We start from the raw sequence: 11,283 nt of genomic DNA, 5'->3' as shown, positions 1-11,283 counted from the left end.
AAACCAGAAGTACTGAAGAGCTTTAGGGAGAAACGCACTGTATCTCCATTGGATGTAGATAACCAGGAAAATCTATTGACTGCTAACAATATCAAGCTGGGTTATGCAGTACGCCATGCCATCAAGAAAGAGAAAGTACCAGAAAAGTCTGTCCTGTTACAGAAAAATGATAGGACTTGTCTAAAGGTTATGGTAAAATAAACTTCAAGACAAAAGTCCCTTGAAGTACAATCTTACCAAGGGAATTTCCTGCTTATGTCCGTCTGTGGCTTTAAATTCGGGTGTGAGGAAACAGCGTGTGAAGTACAGTTTAGAATGTTGTCTTCAAAACAGGTGGCTATCAGGACAAGAAGCTGATAACATTGAGTGATCATATCAGTTGGTATGTTCCTTGCAAGATTCTGCAGCACTGTTCTCGTCTTTTTCTCGAGAAGACGGGTGCCTTGATCACTTGTGGATGCTCATTCTTAAGGCATATACAGTAGCTTACAAAACAGGCCTTCTAAAGTTTGTGAGGATGGTGTTGGTACTTTCCCATGGAAATGCATCATTGGAAAGAGGATTTTCAGTGAATTCTAATCAGCTGACTGAAAACTTGCAGGAAGAAATACTGATCGCACAAAGACAGATGTATGACTTTGTTCAACGTTCTGAAGGTGTAGAGCAGTATGTAAGAAATGCTAGTTGTAGGCGTAAGGAAGCCCTGCAAACAAAACAAAAAGAAAAGGAAGCTACAGACAAGAAGAAGGCAGAAAAAAGAAGAGTTGAAGAGGAGATCAAGGCATTGCAGTTGAAGAAGGCTCGAATGTTGGATTTGGCTCGTTCTGAAGTAAGTGCAATAGACGCAAAAGTTGAGTCACTGCGAAATTGATGGGAGCTTCCTTTTACTAATTTTTTTTTGCAAAAGGAAGTGTGTGAAATATTTGTAGCAGCATCTTTTATTTGCCATCAATTGAGTCACTTTGGCCACGTTTGGAAGAAGGTAATTTTTTTACTAATTTAAGTAAGTTGAAATACTTTGAAACCCGTCAATGTAATATTATGCAATTTTTTTCAGTATCTTGGAATGTCGTAATTGTGTTAAAGAAAACCTGGAAAAATTCAGTTTTAGACCTGGAAACCGTGGAAAAATCAGGGAATTTAATTTACTATATCTGGTAGACACCCTGTATTTATGAACGTTATATGCAGGAAATAAATACATTGTCCTTATGGGGGAAATATTGGGACTTTAAAAATATGACATAAGCAGGAACACATTATATGCAGGAACATTATAACAGGGTTCTACTGTATTCGTAAAAAAAAAAAAAATTTGTTGGTGAAAATATGACCATTTTATGTGAATAATTGTCATCTTCATTTGACTATCAAACATTACTTGATTTCTATTAAATATCTGACAAAATTAATCTTTAAAAATTAACTCGCTTCACTGCAGCTAAAAAAATTTTAAAAAAATACAAAGAATTTGAGTTAAAATCTTCTATTTTACTCAATCTCACAAATCCCTCATATGCAGCTTAGCTAAAAATACATATTTAATCATTGGTGAGAATGTTTTTTTTTTTTTAAGGGGAAAGCCAATTTTGATTCAACATTTTATATTTAGTGTTAATCTCTCAAACAATTGTTGCAAACATAAGCTAAGAACAGTTAAACTCCAGCCAATGCAGTATCTTTCCTGATGGTTTGATGCTACGCGGGTTGATCCAGCCAAGATGACCACAGTTTTGGCAAGAAACTAGCCTGTAATAGGACGACAAATGATTAGTGAACACAGAAACACATCCGATGAAGGCGACTGACTTGATGTGATTGGTCACGCTTTTAGTGGCCAAACAATTTTTGATGCAATTTAAGATCATCTTTGTTGCTCATAAGTCCCTCTCCAAATTCAAGATCAATGTGTGTAAAATTACAAGGTCTGGGAATTCATATTTAACTTTCATTATTATTAACTTTAATGCAACCTTATGTTAAAACAGGCATTTTATTGGAACATTCATTTTGTAAATGGTACAAATATTTTATTTGCAACAATAAAGTACACAAAAATACTCTTAAAACAACAAACTTCACTCTCAAGCACACAATGCAGGCTAACAAAAATTTTTTTCTCTACATTACCCTAATTAAAAATTTAATTACATTTTTCAAACTAAATAAAAATATTGTTTTTGTAAAACAAAAATTGTACTTTATGATAATATCATTCTAGCATTTCTAGACTGGAGTGCTTGTGATGTATCAAATAATAAAATAAAATTTAATGGGGCTAAAATACAATTATCACACTTATATTGTATTACTGCTTTAAAAAAACAGGTCCACAGGCAACCTCATTATGGGATAAGAAATCTCGTAAGTTACGAACAAAACAATACAGAACAAAGAATATCTTAATATAAATTTTAAACAAGCATATTCCCACGAATGGTAGGTAACTAATATCAAGTATGTCTTATCTTCTATATAGGGAAATTGTTACACAACAGTTCTAAACCATTCACATCAAAGATACAACAATACTGTTTTCAGCATAGCAGAAGGAAGCTGTTTGATTAGTGCACTCGTCAAACAACTTGTTAATGTGAAAATAAGTTTACAAACTACATAAAGAATTAATTGCTTTTTAATACAATATAATGTACATTATTTCCACTTTTTAACATTATAAATCATATTTATAAAATCAACATTACCAAAATAATTCTACATATGTTTCCAACATCAGTGCACACACTGTACACAACAGTGTAGTTCAATTGAAAGAAATAATTAAGCTGCTTATGGTGCTAATTATACTTTTAGCAAATGCTGAAGATGAATTTACTTACATATGTACATAAATATTTAACCAAAGCTAAGAGTGATGTCTTTAATGACATATATTACTACTCTGGTGGGAAATGTGAGTATGCCTTTTGGATCTCTGTCATCTTGACTGAATAGTCAAAAACGAAAGCTAAATAATGCCCCAAGGACCTTTTGTTTGCTAGAATTATTTGTATTGTGATGAGTGACAGTTTGAAACTACAGACATAACATCAGTTAAGAATACTTTGGTTAGGTATTGAGAATGTGAAAAAGAATGTAATGGAAGATTCACATTTGTTTACATATTTAGTTATTAGACAACAATCTGCAAAATGTGCATAATTTTTCAGTGATAAATGAAAGAAGCATCATATTCATAATATTACAACTATATATGTGTACTTTGGCTTCACATTGCAATGCAAATTTACGACAACCACAACTGCAGCCTGTAAGCATCCATCAGCATTTGGTTTCCTTCTTCATGCTGACTATTTTTGTTCTAGCAATCACTACTCTCCTGAAACACACCGCAGCCGTCACTTCTTTGCCGCAACCCCTCCCCTCCTCCGATGCCGAGAACCTACCTAGTGTTCGAACATCTTTTTTCTCTCTGCCACCATCCCGCTGAGAGGACAGGGAGAGGGGGAGCGGAGGGGGGCCAGCGATAAAAAAATTCGCTCGCTTCGGGAAATGTTTTGCTCTGGAGACCGGATCAATTCTGGAACAAGAACACGTGAATGCACAGATAGAACAATTAAATCCAGACATGCCATTCTACTACCCCCTTCATACATGTTGCATAAGAACCATAGGATCACAGCCATCATGCTGTGCCTTTTAAGACTGCCGAAAACTGTTAAAATTTACTTTCTACTCTAATTGCATAAATGCATTGGAAATTCGAGGCTTGCACATTAAGAGTTAAGTAAAATATTATTCATCATAGTTACAGCGAAACCCCTTATTTACGTTACCGTTATTTACGTTTTCCCGTTATTTACACTATATTCTTCAGGTCCCGTTTGGTTCCCATTCAGTCCAATACAATACTGTCACGCGAATTACGTCTCAAAAATTGAATCCATCCCGCTATTTACGTCACGTAACAACCATAGTAGGCCTAAAAACATTGTGAAAAACGTAACGTTTATAGTCGGCAATGAACATTTTAAATCGCAAATATATATATATTTTATAAAATGAAAAGTTGCTTTTATTTCTAAACATATAATACGTAATTTAAGCCTAGGCGTGTAAAAGTCCGAGTAATTATAGCAGGAGACTATCTAAAATGTACTAGGGAAAAATGTAAACTCACGAATGTATAAACGTACCGGGAATGTCGGGAATATTACGACTTTACAAGGCTGCTTGTAAGTTGTGATACTATATTTATGTCACAACTTAGCCGAAATACTGGTACGAGACATAAACTTCACACGATAAAATGAGCGGAGTCTTGGTAACTGTTTTATACATATTTTATAATTTCGGAAATATTGTACAGTTGACACATATTTTTTAAACTAACCATTTATTTCTGGGGATCGTATATAATTAATTATTGGTATCAAGACATCAAGATGAACGTAAACTTTAACATGTCACGGCAGCGAGAAAACTGGTGCGTATACCAATAAAATGGTATTATAACTGGACAAAACTGGTACACGGGAGGTGGAGCTTATATTTTTTTATGCTAAGCTCGCATCTATTGGCTGGATGCTATGGAAGGTCACGAGTCTGGGCGGAGCGTTGAGTGAGTTATACTGCGCATGCGCAGCTCAGAGAACAGAGAGAGCCAGCAGGCGGCTACCCCGCGCCGTAACAACAGCTGATTGAGTACAATGACCTATCTCCACGCACGGCGCGCTATTGACGGTAAATTTCCAATTTGCGGCCCTTTTTTTTTTAACTTTTTTACTGTGGTGCAATGCGTATGTGTAATGTAGCCCGTATTTGTTATGAACGCTGCAGGATGCGACTGTATTTTAATTAACTTTAACGTATTTCTTACTTTTCCATTTATTTACACTTTCCCTCTTTTTACACTTTTTTACTTTGTCCCCACGAAAAGTGCAAATAAGGGGTTTTGCTGTATATAAAACATGACATGCTTCAAATCAATTTAATGGTAAACCATAACTGTATTTCTAACATGTCAACATTTTGTGCAATACCTGCACTGGTGAGAGTTGGCGGTTCCTTTTGCTGTTTAAACCTGGAACTTGTGACTTGTTTCGCAACACCACAATCTGATTTGGGTCGACTGGACTCAATGGCCTTGAGTCCTGAAAAGTAAAAAAAACAAAAAATTAAAATTTTCATTTGTTGTCCATAGCTTAAAACAATGACCAACACTAAATCATAAAACACATGAAGGAAGTGGGTAGGTAGTATGAATGCCACTTAGTTTCCGAAAAGGTAATGGTTGAAAAAGCAAATTTTTTTAAAAACTTTTTTAACCTTTTTGAAAAGTGTGAGCATAAGCAAACAAAGTTTTTAAATCGAACTATAACAATTTTAACAAGTTTTTGTGGAAAAACATTACTGAAAAGAATAATGATGAACATTTTTTTCAACAATTCAACTGTTTCAAGTTGTAGGGTTGATGGTGACTAGCCCGTTGTATTAAGTAGTTTTTTTGCGATCATTGCATGTTGCATTCTTGTGTTAGGCCTTTAGGTGACCCTCCCCCCCCCCCCCCCTCCTTTTTTTGCCTGGATGTGTCTTACCATGTTACTGGCTCTTATCTTAAGCCTGTAGGTAGGCAACCCATGAAGCAGCTGAGAAAAATAGGCTCCAGTGTCCACACCAACGGCGACGTCAGCCGAAGACGGCTATTATAGCGAGACTATAGAAGATTTTGAAAGAACCTTCTACGTTGCTTTAATGGCCGTATGTAAACACCCTGCTGGAGAGCAGTCGCCCACCGAAGAAGAAAGTCGTTATGCCTCCCCGACACTCCGACTCGCCGCATTTCGTTATACTGCCCGATCACCATTGGAACACCCAGTATTGGTAAGACGCTGAGTCTCTACGTTAACTTTAGTGATAGAATTATTTTCAGTGTGATGAGGCTGAAAAATAAAACTATAGAGGTAAATCACTGCAGCAGGTACTGGAGAAATTATAAGTCCGAGCAGGACTTGGACATTCTGTCACCACAGAGTATACGACATGAAGACTTAACGCGAACGGTTATACTTAAGGGCATACAGGGCATAACTGTCATTAGAGTTTGTCGGAGGTTAGGAGAACTTGGTGAGGGTATACCTGGACACGATTTTATGCAAGTAATATAAACCCCAGAGTGGGTTATGCAGAGTTACGTAAGTTATGTTACATGCAGTTACGCTTGCGTATTGTGAAAATGACTGCTTATTCAGTCAGCACATACTGGGTTTATGAAAATGATAGCTGTTTTGTGATTTGCGAGTTCACACAACTCGGTTTACGTTCGGTTACATCGGTATGCGAAGTTGTCCAACAAAAACGAATGGAAGCCAATAGCTACTGCTGGTCAATACCTTATGGGTGCACACATATTAAAGTGAGCGGTAAAAATTGTCCGTCTGTGTAGAGACTGGTTGTTTTGGACTTGTGTTCGCGGACTTAGCCGTCATACGTGAAGTGGGAGGTGGAAGCCTGGGACGTCTGAATACTGCCATGGACTCGCTGGAGGGGTCTTGAACTGCGAAGGGAGCTGGACAAGTACACCGCTGCCAAATTACGAGGGATCACGGTTACTGAAATGAAAGGAGGCAAGTTACAACGTGTTTTAAGGCCACTATAACCAAGTGATGTTAACGTAGAGAATGTAATATCCAATTTATTGCAATGACTAGTTACTAAGACTGATTAAATACATTTTTTTAAATCCATAACATGAACTTGGGAGTGCTATTGTGCAAGTGTCTCAGGAGACTTAAATAATTTTGTATTTTTTCTGTTCTTTGATAATCATGAAATTTGCTATTTCATCTGCTTAGTGGCATTAGCAATGACACAAAATAGAGTTAGAAAATTTAAGGAACACTGGGTGGTTCACACTTTAAATCTACTAGTAAATGCTGTAACAGATTTGGACAGCTTATCCTACGATGTCAAATGAAATTACTTAGGCAAACAGCCACTTGCAGAACCAGGTAGGTAACATTTAAGCAAAGACTTTACAGGTATATCAAATGAAGAAATTCTTTACTTTGTCTCAGTCACAACTATGCAAGCCAGTCTTAGTCTTAATTTAGCCACCACTGACATACAGTACTCCTGGTTATTTGCAAAATCCAATAACCTTGTATGACTAAAGTATGTATTTGGAAAGCACGTTAATTTAGAAATTAATGAGTTAAAAGTACCAACCTCACTGTTGACTTTTTTCAAAAGGTTGGCACTAGTTAATAGTGCACTGCATGCGAACATATACACACACACACACAATATAAAAAACAAAATGAGATTCACATAGTAAGTAAAAAAACCATAACCTTACCTAGCATAAGTGTAAGATCTGTCTGCATACTGATAGAAACAAACTAACACATAATTAAGTATGTTCATATACACATTCACAGAAAATGTAGGCTCAACTGTATTTATACTATAAAAATATAAAATAATTAAATTAAAACATTGCACATACATAAAGACAAATAATTTTTCAATATCATGTCATCTTATAATGCATTAAATATAGCAAAGAAATTCAATATCTGAAGTTCACATGCAGAGATGTTAAAACAAATTTGTAAATAAAAAATAATAATTTAAATAACAATAACACTACAACATTACATATTATGTACAATGGATATTTCCAGGCAAATCTAAAGCTACTTCCAGGCATTATTAACCAACCACTATTAACTACATCTGTACACTAATTAAAAAAAGTTTTTAAAGCCTCCAAGATATTCGGGGACTGTATTTGATTACTTCTGAGCAGGGAAGATAGATGCATAAGCATTACACAGCCATTACATCCTAAGTTTTGGATGTCAGATTTACTATTGCAGTGTTTGAGACCTATAATAAGGCATCGTTTCATGTAACAAGGAGGCATAATTGAATATTAGTATGTCTATTAAATAATGAGGTACCTACTAGAGCTATTTCACAGTTTGAGCAATTCAGTAACATACGTACTCTGTTACAACCATGTTAGCTAATTATTATACATACAAACATACCATGTTGAAATGAGAAGCTGATGGCACCCCTTACTGAAGTTTTGCAAATCCCTCACACTACTACTAGGTATGTAATATGATTTAGCTAAGCAGTAATAGGTCTAGCTGGAACCAGTCTCTACGGGGTGGTTGTTACTCGCTGTAATATTCCACCAATTACGGCAAGTCATCATCAAGAATGGTCAAGCATCCTCACTATACCTACCATTCCCATCATCAAAAGACCCACTGCATTTCCACTTATCCCACCGCAGATGTTTCCAGAGATTGTGTTCTGGCCAACAAGGGCGCCCATATGATAATTTGTAGGGGGGGGCCAGACTTAGAGGTATGAAGTATTTTTAATATTTTGGAAGACTTAACTGCGGCTTGTTACTAGCCATAAAATAGTTACAGTTCTGACCCTATTAAATATTTTTGTCCGGTTACTAAAATACTAGTCCACAGTCCACAGTACTCATTCGCCATAAAAAAATCTATATTGGCTACTTTATTAATTAATTATTAACTATTTTATTGAAACAAACGAATTTTCAGCAACAAAAATGCAGGAATACAGTCCTTGTACTTTTGCAGCGTCTCGTGTACACGGATATCAAGAATACAGTCCTTCAACTAATTGTTCTCTTTACCCATAAATAAATGTCGCGTACAAATTAAATTAAAATAATTATAAAGTTTAAAACGTGTTGGTCAAAAGATTCAACTTTGGGAGAGAAACGATTTAAATATGTTATCACAGTCAGAAAACAGTTGTTTTTAAATGTAACACCTGAACTACGCTTATAATTATAGTCAAAAATTGTTTCACAATTAAATGAATATTACTATGTTTCGATATGAATCATAATTGCTTATCATTTAGAATTAGCACAGATGGATTCAGTAGTCGAGGACTATAAGTTTATTTAGTGATAGTAAAGCGCAGAAAAAATTAGTTTATTATTTAACTAGACAATTTAACCAAACAGTATTTAGAGGTTAAGGAATTAAGTGACACCAAAACCAATGAAAATAATCGAAAATTTCTAAATGCTGACATAACTCATATATCAGCTTTCCACAGAAGTGTTTAGTTCGGCGCAATTAATCCACACAAAACAACTGGACACTATGTCGACGCGTATTTTAAGAATATAAGAAGATCCACGTCGCAGTATATGTAATTTTTTTTTCGTGTCGTGTGGTGCGGGCCCCCATTTGTGGTGCGGGCCCATAGGCTACAGCCTAGATAGCCTGCGCGTAAATACGGCCCTGATAAACCCTTAAATAACATGTTCAGTACTTAACTTCAGAATTAAGAGTACATTACAACCTCGATTTTACGGAGCCCGGACTCAACGAAGCCGCGATTTTACGAATACATTTTTCAGGAACCATCTAAAATTCGGAAAATTTGACACCAAAATATATTTAATAAAAAATTTAAAAACACTATGAAAACATATAAAAATATTAATTTTAATGCACAGCGTATTCATATTTTTAAGCTAATACAACAGCCATTTACCGTTTGTGAATATTGTATAAGTTATTGCAGCATCAAACTCAAAATCGAAAAGAAAAAATGGACTAGGTACACTATTTGTCACAAAGTTCGAAATTCCTTTGATTGAAAAATTATGTCAAGGCCGTAAACATATTTATTTTACCGCAAATGAACTATACTCAACATTCCTTACCCATTCCAACATTTCCAGCTCGTGAGCAGAGCAACTGAGCTTGAAACCTTGTAAGTGTGAGAGAAAGAAACGATATTGAGTAGCTACTTCCTCTTCTTTCCGCTAATATCCAGCAACCCATGCCATTAGGCATTATCTTGACCTGTATCGCATTCATTACCTTCGCAGCATCGGTTTCCCAGTAAAAAAAACGCTCAAAAATGGTATAAGTGACGCAGCAAGTACACGTGACGAGCGGATTTTTAACTAAGCTTTTTTTAACTTACTATACAAACAAATAATTCCCTATGGCTATCACAAATTCAAGGGCTTCTCGCACTAAAATGTACTGTGTTTTTAATGAATGTCTGTCGTTACAGAGCAGCGTTTTTCTTCACCAAATAAGCCTATGATTAGAGACCGTAAAAATTCGCGGATTCCTTTCGAGACAGGCTGGAATCCAAACTCGTTTATCTTAATGCTGCGTCAGTGATTGGACCGCAATTTACCTGAAGGACTCTGAGCCAATGGCAAACACTCAACAAAAGAAGTATCGAATCATAAGAATCGCAATAAACAGGTGTCCCGAGTCGGTAGCCAATAGCCAGGTGATATTTGCCCGAGTACATAGAGAATCGTGGAGTCTATCCTAGTGGTCATTGAAACCGCGAATTTTTCCAATCCCTACCTATGATCACTTTTATGAAACAGTACAGGTGAACACTGAACTGTGTGCTTGTTCTCCTCGATTATGTTATTAAAAGTGCGTTCATTAATATTTTTCAAGCCGATCTGTTAAAGATTAACTGATAAATATGATAAGGTGACGTCCATAAAAATGCAAGGCAGGGAATTCTTCCAGCTCATCAACCCTACCCTGGATAGTCTCGTCTGTGTTCAGTCATCTCTGGCAAGGAGTGGACAAGTTTGCAAACTCAAATATAAATTTATTTTAGTAGCAAGCGTCTTACGAAAAGGAAAGATCTCCAAGAAAGGCATGTCGGACAACCTACTGTCACCACACAAAAGTTAACATGATGCAAAGCGTGGTGCAACTGTGTTTAGTCGCTTTGATGTCACTTTTATATCACTCGTGCAATGAGGCAAGTTATGGAATGTTAAAAAAATAAGGGGAACGCAGGGGAGGACAGAGGGCAGTCATTGTTTTTACTATTTAATATTATTAATATTATATATATTCCGGTCAATAAATTATAACATGTATCTTCACGGGGTGGGGTGTTTAAAATTTTATGAAGATAACGATTTTACGATTGCAATCCAAGCGACCGTGAGCGTACGTAAAATCGAGATTCCAGTGTAAATTGCTTCCGAGTCTACTGAAGGTAGCGGAATCCTTATCCCTTTAAACACTTTTGAAGGGAAAAAGTGGTTTTCCTCTAAATTCAAAATTCCAACATAAATTTTACGTTGTAGACTTTTCTGGACAATAATTCTTATTTGAGTAACTTTAAAGGTGTTAGCTTACCTTAAAAATTGTGAATATTCTGAGCGGATGTGACGAATGAGGAAAACTAAGAAACACTACATAATAACAATGGTTTTTATCTTTACACTTTTCACTGATTTATTTACACTTAAGTTAT

At 35.8% G+C, this 11,283-nt stretch overlaps 1 protein-coding gene across 4 annotated transcripts in view; it reads right to left on the bottom strand.

Moving 5' to 3' along the window:
* Nucleotides 1-1,974: 1,974 nt before the first annotated feature.
* LOC134532957 (protein outspread) overlaps nt 1,975-11,283 on the bottom strand; it is a 236,392-nt gene continuing 227,083 nt past the window's right edge. For all 4 annotated transcript variants that reach the window (XM_063370041.1, XM_063370043.1, XM_063370042.1 and 1 more), the window contains 2 exons: nt 5,004-5,114; nt 1,975-3,541 (listed from right to left, as the gene is read on the bottom strand). In XM_063370041.1, coding sequence (XP_063226111.1) covers nt 3,408-3,541; nt 5,004-5,114 — 245 coding nt within the window. In that variant the 3' untranslated portion in view covers nt 1,975-3,407. The remainder of the gene's footprint in view (nt 3,542-5,003; nt 5,115-11,283) is intronic.

Source organism: Bacillus rossius, chromosome 6 (assembly GCF_032445375.1).
Source record: "Bacillus rossius redtenbacheri isolate Brsri chromosome 6, Brsri_v3, whole genome shotgun sequence".
Lineage (NCBI taxonomy): Eukaryota > Metazoa > Arthropoda > Insecta > Phasmatodea > Bacillidae > Bacillus > Bacillus rossius.
Note: the sequence above shows the minus strand (reverse complement) of the source record. Positions and strands in the feature narration are given on the sequence as shown.